This window comes from Grampus griseus, assembly GCF_964374135.1.
Source record: "Grampus griseus genome assembly, chromosome: 14".
Taxonomy (NCBI): Eukaryota; Metazoa; Chordata; class Mammalia; order Artiodactyla; family Delphinidae; genus Grampus; species Grampus griseus.
This window is the reverse complement of record NC_139008.1, coordinates 12,847,885-12,861,232: the sequence shown is the minus strand read 5'-3', so window position 1 is coordinate 12,861,232 and position 13,348 is coordinate 12,847,885. Positions and strand designations below refer to the sequence as shown.

The 13,348-nt window shown below is 50.9% G+C and overlaps 1 protein-coding gene across 2 annotated transcripts in view; it reads right to left on the bottom strand.

The window, feature by feature from the left end:
• Window positions 1-282: 282 nt before the first annotated feature.
• The window catches only part of AUTS2 (activator of transcription and developmental regulator AUTS2), a 1,112,396-nt gene continuing 1,099,330 nt past the window's right edge, over window positions 283-13,348 (bottom strand). For both annotated transcript variants that reach the window (XM_082669920.1, XM_082669921.1), the window contains exons 15-19: window positions 10,351-10,492; window positions 6,739-6,816; window positions 5,726-5,809; window positions 4,405-4,627; window positions 283-1,847 (exon numbers count right to left, since the gene is read on the bottom strand). In XM_082669920.1, the coding sequence (XP_082526046.1) occupies window positions 587-1,847; window positions 4,405-4,627; window positions 5,726-5,809; window positions 6,739-6,816; window positions 10,351-10,492 (1,788 nt within the window). In that variant the 3' untranslated portion in view covers window positions 283-586. The remainder of the gene's footprint in view (window positions 1,848-4,404; window positions 4,628-5,725; window positions 5,810-6,738; window positions 6,817-10,350; window positions 10,493-13,348) is intronic.

Genomic DNA, 13,348 nt, shown 5'->3' with positions numbered 1-13,348 from the left:
GGAACACAGCCGAAGCCGACTGTGCTCACTGATATAAAGTCTGCAAATAGCACATTTTAAGAAGTATTAATGTATTATGTTACTTAATCTTTATCTATTTACATCTGTACAAAGTAAAGCTTTCATCTTACCCTTTGCATATATGAACCATTAGCTCATGAAGCAATCTTTTTTTTTTTTTTTTTACATAACTATGTACACAGCCTTCCCTTCTCATCTGAAAGACCTCTGCACGATGGACTGTGTGGACTGTTGTCTCCTACCCCCGCCCGCCCCCCCCATTATGTGTGTTGTCATCTTCACTGTTTTGGTTCGAATCAAAAAGTTTTATACGAGAAACCAAAAGAGTGGGGAGACATGAGAACATACGAATCGGCTAAAAGATCTGAAAAATTTCAACATAGAATATACAAAAACATTTCAAAATCTGCGCTGAGTCTATACACTTTTTACAAGGGGAAGTGCTGGGGGCTCCCCCCGCCCCGTCTGCGTCGGTCGAGACGCGGGACCTCTGCCTGCGCGCGCTCTCGAGTCTGGCGCCTGCGGCCGCGGGCTCTCTTCGTCCTCTTCGCGTCCCGTCCTCTCCTTACCGGGCTTCGATGTCCTTCAGCGTGTGGGAGGGCGGCCGCTCCCTGATCTCCGCGGACAGGGGGGTAGTCCTCCGGGGGGACACGGGGCGGCCCCCCAGCGTGGAGATGAGCGGCGGAGGCGCGCTGAGCGCCGCTGTCGGGGGCGTCTTGTTGAGCAGTCCGTTCTGGTGGCCCGCAGTGGGGCTGATGCGTGGGTAGTGCATGCTGGGCAGGCCGGGCGCGATGAGGCCGGGGTGCGGCAGGTGTCCGTCCAGGGAGGCGGGGTGCACGGCGTGGAGCCGCGGGTGCTCGTAGTCCTCGCGGAGCACGTGCAGGCGCTCACGCTCGTCCAGGTGCGCCCCGCGCTCGTGCTCCCGCCGCGCGTCCACCGACAGCGGGTGGTGGTGGTGATGGTGGTGGTAGTCGTGGGGCTCCCGGTCCCTGAAGGAGCGGTCGGCTTCGTACAGCCGGGGGGCCGAGAGACGGTGCAGAGGGTCGCTCCTCAGCAGGAAGTCCCTGCCCAGCGGGTCTCTCCGGTGAATGTCAAGTTCCCGGTAGGGGTCCCTCAATGGGTCCCGGATGGGGTCCCAGTGGAAAGGAGGATACGGGAAGCGCTCTCCGCCCGGGATGGGGCTGATGCCCATGAAAGGCGTCATCATGCGAGTCCTGTCCAGGCTGCTGATGCTGTTCATGGGGTGTATGCCCGTCACCCCCACGGTCATGGGCATGGAGGCCAAGGGCCCCGGGTGCACGCTGGCCGAGGAGCTGGGCGGCGGCGGTGGCGGCGGCGGCTCCGAGGACCGGTGGCTCTGCGGGGCCTCGGCGGGCAGGTCGTGGTCTTCTTTGCGCTCCTCCTTCACCTTGACCTCGGCGCTCTTCTTGGGGTTCTCGTAGGCCGGCTCGCCCTTGCGCGGCTCGGCCTCGCGGCTGGCGGCGCTGCCCGGCCTGGCGCTGTCGCTGGCGGGCACGCGTGCGTAGGGCGACGGCACCCGGGCTAGCTGCTTGGCTTCCTCGCCCGCGCCGCGGCCCTCGTGGCCATGGCCGTGGCCGTCCTTCTCGGGCAGCGGGCCCTCCTTCGCCTTGTGCTCGTCGGCGCCCAGGTCCTTGCGGGATTCCGAGTGTTCTCTCTCCCTGTCTTTGGATTTGTCTTTCTCACGAGCCTCGGTGCTCAAATGAGCCCTGATCTGTTCGGTGGAGCTGCGGCCGTGCCCCAGGGTGCTCCCCGGGAGGACGGGTGCTGGTGAAGGGTGGCTGGAGTGTCTCTTCTCGACGCTTTCCCTGAGGAGGAGACACCAGGAGGCAAATGAGACGGGCTGCCGGCCGGCCAGGGGCTGCCAATGAGATGGCGGGAAGAGGCCGCGCAGGGCTCTGGCCCCCACGGTCCCCCGGGCAGCCGCACGTGCCCTTCGTGGGCAGGGTGACCAGCCACCCAGACCTGACTGGCCTAGATTTTAGAGGAAGCTCGAGGGGGTGAAGTGCTAGGGATGACGGGGCTGGGAGCGTCTGAGGGGGGGAATGACGCTCGGTGTGTAAGAGGCACAGGCCAGGGAGGGAGAGCTTTCGGAAACCTGAACGGACCAGCGTGGTCAGTGCGTCAGTGACGGGACCACACAGCCCGTCTGCCTAGAGTCTCAGGATCTTTTAGTGTCAAGAATCAAGTCTTAAGAGCCCCAAACCTTCCTTCCAACGTTGCAGTTCAGAGCCAGTGGGAGGAGAGTAACGGGGAGATTATGGGAACATCTCCGTCCCGAGGTCGGGACAGAGGGCTGGTTTCAGAGAAAAGCGGGCAGATACAGGGCGGCCTCCAAGAGGCAGCACCGAGGGGGTTAAAAGGGAAACCACAGTTTCTGGATTCTGGGGGTGCACAAAGCACCTCTGCATTAGGAAGGAGAAGAAAGCCATAATTGAGAAGATTGATAGAGGAAAGCCAGAAGGAAAAGTGGGTCCAGAGACACAAAACCTCAAGGGACAGGTTGGGAACAAGTTCCATCTGTGGATGGAAATGTGGAAGGAGAAGCTGAGAGGCCCGTCTTGGGTGGGGACTTAAGAGTGCGGGGCACAAAATGCAAAGCGACAGAGGACAACACGGTAAAAATGTGAAGAGGCCGGACCAGGAACCTGGTGTTTTAGAGATGACCCGAGACAGACCTGGCAAAGGTGAGGAGGGAAGCAGGAAGCCTGGGTAGCTCAGAAGGCAAGGGGGCCCCGGGGCAGAAATTAAGGACGTTTCCCCTACCAGTTTTGTTTCTAGCCAACGTGCAAAGGCTAAGAAGGAAGAGCATCTTTAAAAGGTAAGAATAAGGCTTCCCTGGTGGCGCAGTGGTTGAGAGTCCGCCTGCCGATGCAGGGGACATGGGTTCGTGCCCCGGTCCGGGAGGATCCCACATGCCGCGGAGCGGCTGGGCCCGTGAGCCATGGCCGCTGAGCCTGCGCGTCCGGAGCCTGTGCTCCGCAACGGGAGAGGCCACAACAGTGAGAGGCCCGCGTACCGCAAAAAAAAAAAAAAAAAAGGTAAGAATAAAGACGAGTGTATTTTATTAAGAAAAAAAGGTAAGAATAAAGACGAGTGTATTTTATTAAGTTTCCTGACTTTCATCTAAAAGGCCATTTTTAGCTGCATCAAGAAAAACGGGGCAGGGTTTGCTGCCATATCGTGCCTTCTCTTTGCTGACAGACCGTCCAGAGAGCTCCTGGTCTAGGGGCTGCCGGGTCCAGACGCACCTCACTGTGGCAGTTTGCAGCTCAGAGCTGCATGTCATAAACGGTCCTCCCATTGGCTAAGAGATTTTTACCATGCTGTCCTGAAGGAAAAATGCGTCGTCTTTTATAAGAAAGAAATCAGTTGGCATGACGGCCTATGATGGTCTACTTTACTTAATCTGCTGCATTTAAAACCTGCAAACTTGAATTCTTTTAAATCCCTAGCAAACACGTACATATGTATACACACACACACACACACACACACAATATACACAGTAAAGGAAAACGAAAGATTTGGATCGTATTTGAGATTTAAATAGCAAAAGGAAAGTGTTATTAGGTATTTTCTGTCAAGCGTATCTTGTGTATGCCTTGCTAGTTCATTCAAAATGAACATACCCTAAAGAAAGGGGGAAAAAGGGAGTATGCTTTGTCAAGAATGCTTGTAACATTCTTCAGAAAAAATAACTATAAGACATTTTCCTCTTGAAGGCTAATTCTTCTTCAGGCATGGGTTACCACGTATGGAGATACAAATGGTTAGTAAAATTAATTATCCACTGGCAAAACAAAACCCAGACCCAAACTGCTTGGTGAGGTTTCCCTAAATCTGGGTTAGCAAAATTTTATCAGTTATCTGTGAGCCCAGGATTTGAGTTTGAACAAAATTCGAGAGAAATACAATGAGACAATGGAAACATGACTTTCTAAAAGAAAACAAAAAAGGGAGAGAGAGAGAGCAAAAAACCTATGGATGAGTCAATGGACTGCACGAACTTGAAAGCAAAGATGGTGTTGATTCATGCTGTGTGTGTCTTCTGGTCCAGGCTCCATCTTGCTACCTTCTTGAGAGAGATTTATGTTTGCAGAGACTAATGCTCACGGGGACCTTGAGTGTGGAGCTGCTCGTGAGTCAGATTCACTTGCTCTGTACTGGATACAGAACTGTGATGCTGGCCTGTGGTCACGATGCACTGAAGGGCCGGGCGGGGGCGGGGGGGACACCACCCCGGCTGTGTGACGGGCCGAGGCTACGGCTGAAGCACGAGGCTGGGCTGGGGAGGGTGGGTGGCCAGTACTTGGCCCAGAGCGGGCTCCCCCATTGGGACTCGAGAGCGGGTTCTTTGCGTACCTTTCTTTGTCATCTTTACTAACGGATGAGTCTCGTTTATCTACATCTCTATCTCTGTCATGAGCTGCAGCGGACGCGCTACGCTCCAGCTCCCCTGGCTTCAGCCAGGGCGGAGGGGTCGGGAACGACGGAGGCGTTCGGTGCAGCCGGTTCCAGGGCTCGTGAGGATTGCTAAAGTTCTGCACACTGGGGCCATCCTTGTGGCCGAACACTGAGTTGGGTGCTGAAATGGTGAAGTGGAGAACAAAAAGGTTTCAGAGAAATTATATAATCTGCTGTAATGAAGGTACTTACCAAAAAACTTTTAACAGCATTCAGAGTTAAAATGAATACATATTATTGGGAGCTGGAAAAGGAAAGGAGATTAACAGATTCATTAGAGGAACTTGTCCTACACTGGAGAGGTAAGTAAGCTCACAGCGTTTTTTCTTTTTTTTAACCAAAGGCAAAGGGGCGGGAGGGGCTGATTAAAAAGGAAAGGGACCCAACAGGTATGGGGATCACCTAATCACGCCTGTCTGGCACACGCAGACGTCCCGAGCATGCAGAGGAGTGTGACCTCGGTCAATAGCTCAGTTCAGAGCAGAATTCATGGTTATCCTCTGCCCACCACGACCCTGCTAGTATGACTGCTGCCCCCGTCCACAACCTTAGCGACCAGAACTAGAGTCAGCAGAGACCAGACAGGGTCCTGATCCAGACACATATGGTCTCCACGCTATATGGAACCGTGACGGCTGCTTCAAGCTGCACTGTAAGCCTCCTGTAGCCGGAGGCCATGACGTATGGAAGGCACGAAAGAAAACGAGCTGATAGTGGCTAAAGCATGTTTAGAACAGGAGCCCTTCCTCCTTTAGACAGATTGAGCAGTGGAAAACTGCACAGTCTTCCTGGATCATGCAGCCCCAAGTGTGGCCCTCTCCTGACGGTCCTGAGCCTGCACTGCCTTCCTGTTCTTCAGTGCGTTTTCTCACTCCCGCTAAAGCAAGATGAAATTTAAAAGTCTTCACGTCTAAGGGGAGCTGTGGCTAAAACGTGGGATAGTAGAGATGGAATATGGATGAAACTGTGAACTTCAGCAAACTCTCTGGAGTTCAACTGACTACAGTACCCTTCCTGACCCTCAGGAACACGTATCAGCTGCGGGCTAGCCTTAAAACGTTGGTTTAGACCTAACTCCACTGATGAGGCCTGCTTTTGCAATGGTGTCACCTAAGTTTGTTTCCCAAGAGCGCGGTTCCCTAGAAAGGTCTTGAGCCACAGACAGATCAGAGTAGATACATAATTTAAGGCAGATTTTAAAAAGTCAGAGGGTACTCACTAACTGAAGGATTTCCAAGTCCCCCGAAGGCATTGCCCCCAACTGCTGCCAGGCCGGTGAACGTAGACGGCCGATTAAAAGGCTCTGCAGACAAGATTGGGAAGAAAGACATGGCTGCAGGACTCCACTGAGTGAGGAAGACGAGCGCTTCCCGGGAGCTGGGAAGGCACTTATACTCAGACCTGACCTGTCCCACTTCTCCCGCCAGATTATGCAAAGGGTTTTCATCCTTTTGCATTTGGGCATGGGGTTAGCAAAATATTTATGAAAGCTATTTTCCAGAACTATGCATTTTGCCCCATTTCTCTCTTGCTGGGTGGGGAACACTGCTCAAGCCACAGTACGCTCAGATGCCTCCCTGCCCGTCTCCCCTCTTCCCAGAATGTGCCGTGCAGGCTCTCATAGACCAGAAGTAAGATGGCAGCTTAAAGTCAAGCTCTTAATGAAGTCCTGAGGGCACACGTATCCTATACCCTGTCGCTGGGGCATACCACTGCCTGCATCCGCTTGTGCACGTGCAGAAAACATCAAATAAAGGCCACAAGTAAAGCACCTTTACTAGGAAGAGAGATAATAGGGTTGTGAAATGGGAAGTGATTAAAAAGTAATGGGTGCCGTCTCTTCATAACATCGTGTCCTTCTTTCCAGCTCCATGGGTGCCTTTACGTGGGCAAGAGCTCACCATCTTCTCCAAGGGGCAGGGACAGGCTGCTGTTAACGTGCATGCCCTGGGGTTCCACGGCATGGCTTTCACCCACCGCACCCGCTCAGCAAGTCTACACGCAGCCACTACTGCGCACAGATCTACTACTTGAAGAACACGGTATGAGAGGTGCTGAAATCCTGGAGATGGACGGCGGGGATTCAGAGGTCTACAGGATCACCACCACCTAAAGCAGTAAGTGACTTATCTGGGACTATGGCCCACTTAGCAGGAAGTGTAGCAGGAGCGCAGTGAACAAAGGTTTTTCTGAGATACACACGTTGCTGCCCGTCGCTGCTGGGCAACTCACCAAGGTGAGCAGCAGGGTTAAGGAAGTTGCTATGATGAGGCGGTGGCCCAAAAGGGGTCCCGGTTGGGTGTGCAGCACCTGTTAAGTCAAACATAATGGAGTTAGATTTCAGAGGAAGGCAACTTCCACAATGCCACTGGCTCCCGGTCACCAAAGGACCCCAAGAGAGAGCACATTAAAGAAAGAACATAGCTGACATCCGTCCAGGCAACACCCGGGGAAAGAGAAACGTGCTTATCAGGAGGCAGAAAATAAATCACCCCCTTTCCTCTTTCCTGGCTGGGCTGGCCACCACCAAAGAGAGGTATTACTTTTTTTTTTTAACATCTTTATTGGAGTATAATTGCTTTACAATGGTGTTAGTTTCTGCTGTGTAACAAAGTGAATCAGTTATACATATACATATATCCCCACGTCTCCTCCCTCTTGCGTCTCCCTCCCACCCTCCCTCCCTATCCCACCCCTCTAGGTGGTCACAAAGCACTGAGCTGATCTCCCTGTGCTATGCGGCTGCTTCCCACTAGCTATCTATTTTACGTTTGGTAGTGTGTGTATGTCCATGCCACTCTCTCACTTTGTCCCAGCTTACCCTTCCCCTTCCCCGTGTCCTCAAGTCATTCTCTACGTCTGCGTCTTTATTCCTGTCCTGCCCCTAGGGTCTTCAGAACCATTTTTTTAGATTCCATATATATGTTAGCATATGGTATTTGTTTTTCTCTTTCTGACTTACTTCACTCTGTATGAAAGGCTCTAGGTCCACCCACCTCACTACAAATAACTCAATTTCATTTCTTTTTATGGCTGAGTAATATTCCAGTGCATATATGTGCCACATCTTCTTTATCCGTTCATCTGTCGATGGACACTTAGGTTGCTTCCAGGTCCTGGCTACTGTAAATAGAGCTGCAGTGCTGCAGTGAGCACTTTCTTTTTGAATTATGGTTCTCTCAGGGCTGACACACAGCACTGGAAACATGGAAGAACAATGCCAGTGGGGCAGGGAGTTCTGTAACCAAGTAAGCTTGGAGAAATGCTGGGTAACAAACGTGAAGCAAGGTTCTTTTACTGAAGGAGTAGGAGCTGTGACTATGTTCTCTCAGCCTCTAAAAGGGCAACATCTGGCCATGGGCTACTTTCTTCAGAGACATCTCTTTCACTCTGAGAAACACTGTCGTCTAATCCGGGTGCAGGAGCGGCCGTCACGAAGCTGTGTCTCTGGGCTGCACCGCTTGGGCCTTTGCGGAATCTCTTTTCCTGAGGATGTGTTAGCTGTCACGGACCCGCATTGAAGGAGATTATAAAGCCCGACCCTACGAAACTCACTGTGAGTTACATCAGGTTGTGGGAAATGAAGTCCTCCGTATCTTCAGTGCCGGGAAAAACTAGTTTATTCACTTGCTTCTGGACACTGATAATCCTAACTCGCCTCTATTGGTCGTCACTTTGCCCCCCAGGGAACTCCGGTCTACCTTAGTGCTCGTCTTTCCTTAGGTTTTCCCTTTATCCACATTTCTTCCTCTACTTTGGCCGTGAACAGTATGTATTTCCTTAGGATGCCTCAAATCCTTTTCTTGAAGGAAGAGAGAGACAGAGAGTGTGCACCTGTGAATTAGGGAAGGACACTCTTTCCAAAAACTTAGGGCATCCGCCTGGCTTGCTGATGTGCAGCTGACAGCTGAGAAGGCAGGTTCTCCGGGCTCTAGACAAGAGATTGGCCAAGGTCATCTAAAGACGTCCCCTTCGTTATTTCAGGCGCTAGTGCCCAACAGCAAGATGGAAGTGGTTGAATTTAACAAGTATGCGTAAATTATACTTACCAGTTAAAAGTTTCACCATTTGGGGAAAAATCTGATATTGCTTACACTAGAAAAGACTACTAGAAAAGACTACCTTCCAGAAAAGAAGTATAAACAGGGACTGAATGGATTTACCAATAATTAAAACTATTCCAAGAATCCCTTGCATTTTGACTGAGTTCGTAGAAACAAATACAGATTCCTTCAGGAACGTAAATTAAGTGGAGGAGGGTTGTCCCTTCAACACCCTATTAATTTCTGTTTGGGGTTTTTTATTCCCCAGCCTGGAAGGGCCCTGTGGGCCTGGGGTGTGGAGGAAGCCACACAGCATAGGAGAACATCTATCTGTCAGAGCCACAGCAGCTCAGCATCGGAAGGCACCTGAGGAGTTATCTGTTCAGCCCTATAGGGTGACTTCTTCTCCACCCAGAAAGTGCAAAAATGACACCACCTCCACAGGGCAAATACAGCCCAGCACATTCATTAGGTGTGAACAGCGTTGCCAGCTCAATAAAAATGTGGCTGCACACCGTGTAGTACAAGCTAATGAACGCTTCGATGAGGATCGCAGCTTCGCTCGGCGCAGGGCCCCCAGGGGTGCCTCACAGTTCAGGAATTATCGAAGCAAAAGAAGCCAGTTCATCTGCTTGGCTCAGATGGAAGCCAGGGAGAAATCTATTTCTCTCCAAAAATTGCTCTTCATGTAGCCCTGTCTGAGAGCCTAGGTGCCATGGTAACGAAGACTTCAACCATATCCCTGGATGGAACTGAGACCTTAGCAAATTCCATCTACCCTCAAGACAGCGCCCCTCGCCCTTACTCTGGCGACAAGGCCCATTAGAATGGTGATTGCTTGCAGCGCGGGTGGTCCTCGCTTCCCGAATGGACGAGCCTCAGGTCCACCAAAAACGAGTCTTGCATAAAAGCCTGGGAAGGTGGCAGGCGGACTAGAAACAGGGACCCCCTTGAACACTTATGTCCAGAAGAATAAATTCTACGGCGCAGAGTGGGTAGGAAGTCATGGCGCCTGTCACCAGAATGAGCTGTACCCAGTGGAGCCCACGTGCCAGGCACTGTACGCTGAAGGTGATTTTAGAAAAGACTGAATGTTAAGGAACCTCTGATGCCGGTAGGGCTGCTCTCGTCCACCTAATGCCCGTGACAGCCACTGCCTTTGTCTGTACGGTCCCGGAGCAGGACTGGGCGGGTTACCTGATGCAGTGATGATCAGAGACCCACTCCGGCACGTGCACGAGGCACCTGGAAGTGTGTCTTCTCAGAGGTTAATGAATAGACCTGTTGGGGGGGGGGTTACACGCTGGCCCCTAAATTTCCTGCATCGTTGCAACCAACCAATTCACCCTCCCCGTCACAGTCCACACCGCCGGCAACTATTTAATTGTATTTCTTTATCCTCAGACCCTCACGCACGGCGTGACCGAGCATCATGGTGTGAGGCCACCAAGTGCTCTGTGGGCAGGGACAGTGAGAGCAGCCGCATCCTCACACAATTCCTGGCATTGTCTCCTGCCGATTGGCCCTTGCGAGCTCTCAGATCTTTTTCAAGAGCATTTGACATGCTTGTGAGTTAGTGGTTTAATAGAGAAGCAAATAATGAGCCGAAGCAACACGAGCCCCCGAACGGAGAGATGGTCTCTTCCCTTCTTTAGTGGAAGGGGGCGCACCCGTGGAGAAGGGCCCATCTCCCGAGATGCGCCGTGATACTGCCTTGCAAACTGACACACGTCATAGTCATAGATATAACTTATCGAGCTACCTGAGAACTACGTTTCCCAGCTCGCCCCTCTGAACTCACCAGCGGCAGAGAACAAAGTTGAAGGCCGTGCCAGGTCATGGGGGTGGTGGATGGCTCCAAAGAGGCTGGGCCCGGGAGGACGGCTCAGGAACTCGGGCTTCAGGCCGAAGTCCAGCTTGTGTGGGTCTGACTGCATCTGTTTCTACAGCAGCAAGGGGGGAGGAAAGGATGGCACCCCAAGAGAAACAGCAGGGAAGAAAAACAGTAACAGGAGGAGCCTGAGACCGAGGGAGTCGGGCCCTGAGCCCTCGTCAGGTTCAGGTTTACAAACGCTGTGAGAACACAGCAACCCACAAACCATTTCACCCTCCAACGCCAGAAAAGCGGGACCCGCCGTTCATAGCAGAAATGTCAAGGGGCAAAACTTGGGTTCGGTCTCTGAGGGTACAGGGGTCTGAGGGACAGAACCATGTCCCAGCTACTGAAACCACCACCATTCCGAAGTCGTTTATGATTTGCCGCAAAAGCTCCTTTCAGCAAGTTTTTAAATGACAGTATTTTAAAGCTCATTTCATTAGGGATTCTGCGTGAATACTCTGCTGTGTAAATTAATTGTTTAATGACTCTTTGCCATGCTCTAATAGATCACAGTACATTAGTAGCTGAAAGTTATAAAGAAATATTTGCATGCCTACAAGCTAATTTTCAAACTATCGTTGTTACATATATTTAAAGAAACACAAACGAAGTAGGGATATTAATTTTACTAATGGGGGCTTTTTCTTTTTACTGTGCCTGCTACACTCCCAGTTAGCTGAGGAAGAGATAAGGCCAGACCAGTAAACCTTCCAGAACGTCTCTTGCTGTGAATTCCTTGACATCGGCTGCCATCTGTTTATCCGCCCTTGCGCTAACCTGTCAGCTCAGCTTCCTCTGAGGCTGTAGGGACCAGCTCATCACCTTCCTCCTCGTTGCTCCTCCTGGCCTCACTCTGGAGGCTGGCAGCCTCTCCTACGGCATGGTTTACAAACTGCCCCACCTTCTCAATTCTCAACAGCCTTCTCGGCATTGGCCTCACACCGCCCCCGATGAACGCCGACCCTCGACCTGGGCCTGGGGCCGAGGCTCCGGATCTCCCTCCCCTTGCCCCCTCCTCTCAAGCTCTCCGGCCTCCCAGTCCTTCACAGCCCTTCCTCGGTTTCCGACCTCGCCTCTCCCATCTCTTAGGCTCGTCGGATGTTCTCTGTCCGTTTGGCCCCACTCCCCCTCCAACCCCCTCATGTTCTGCCACGCGTAAATCCTTGTCCTGTCACACAGTAACGCCAACAAGGAGACGTGATCTAACTTGTGCGGGAGTCAGAGACAAGAGGGGTTTGCCATCCCCTAGCACTGAACCCTACACCATCCTGCAATCCCACTCACCCATCCTTCCCAGGTAGGATGAAAACCACCTGAAACCTTCAGGCTGGCAGCAACACCCCAGGAAGCAGATCACACGTTCACCATTTTTTCCACACACACCAATCCTCACTACTGAACTCTGAGCAACTAGACACCGGGACAGAGGCATGCCCTGAGCCTGCAGCAGTAAGAACCTGCGAGCAGGGGCCTCTCCCAAGTATCTGGTGAGTGGCTAAAAGAACGAGTAAATGAACATTACAGAGAAAGGGGACCATGCAACTTCTGCTCAAATCTACAGGGAATTCTCTCATGAAAGTCCCACTATCAAGTAATAGCCAACCGCCCAAAGCAAGCTGCTAGTCCACTATGAATCTATAAAAACGTTTTGAATGCCTCCTTTAATTTGGTTGCCGAGTTATTTGGTGCTAATACTGCACGGTACACAGCACAGTTCCATTAACCACAACTTAGGTCCGTGAAGCAAAATGGAGCTTGGGGATTACAAAGAATTTGCCGGAAAGGGAAGATGAACAGCTATCTCCTGTGCAAGAGGTCTTCCTAATTGAATTGGGATAATGAACGTTCGCTCTGAGTCACTGGGGACACGCTTGTGGAAAGGAAGATGCCAAAGTGGCACCTACGCCATCCTTCATCGCTTTTAACCAAACGAGTTACCAGGAGAACGTGATTTACCCACCGTTCCGCTAACCACATCATCCAGAACAAAAGTGAACTGAACTAACCATCAGAATCTAGTTGTAGCTCTTCAGAGCACATGCGTTTTCTCATGCAGCTAAACCAAGAGGTTTCTAATAGAGCCTCGCCTGACACTAATGTCAAGGTGAGCAAAACTCACCGACGGGATATAGTGACGAACAGCAGGTATCTGGTACCAAAGCAAGATACCTTAGTGACCTCATTCACTGAGGGTGGCTTTTTAATTTCTAACTAGGTAGGTTTTTAAAAAATTGTTTAACCATTAAAAAAAAAATTCTGGGATGACTAGCTCTCCCTCCCTCTTTTTCTATTCTGATGATGGCCCCTGAATGCTGTCAGGACTAAAAGCTTGTTCATGAAAATATGGATTCCAGCGGAAGTGTATTGGAATTACTTGATTGGTATAGTTACTCAGACTGTAAAATCTGGACTTGTCAGTTAGTTTGGTCCCTAAGTTGACCAGTGATGTCATATCTGGTCGTCTGCAGAAGTTCTTTATCTGTTTTCTATTGCATCATAAAGCCCTGGTAATACATGCAATGTATTCATCTATATGATGAAAGTACAGACAAAAAAGAAAAATCTCCCAAGGATAGGTAAGGTAGCCAGCCAGATGGCGGTTCTGACAAGCACGGACTGTAGTCTGACCTCTGGCATTGGTCATCAGGAGGACGAAGGAGAGTGGGGATAGGTCATTGTAAACCAAATACCGCTTCTAGAAGAGGAATTTTTAATAATATGAATTGATAATGGAATCATCATATAGGCCTAAATGAGTAACATATTGGGCATAAACGATCTTTTTTTCCAAAGCCATAAAATGAAAAGAATAACAAGGTCCTACTGTATAGCACAGGGAACTATATTCAATACCCTGTAATAAAGTGTAATGGAAGAGGAAAAAAAAATTTTTTCTAAATGCTTGGGGGGGGGGAAAAGA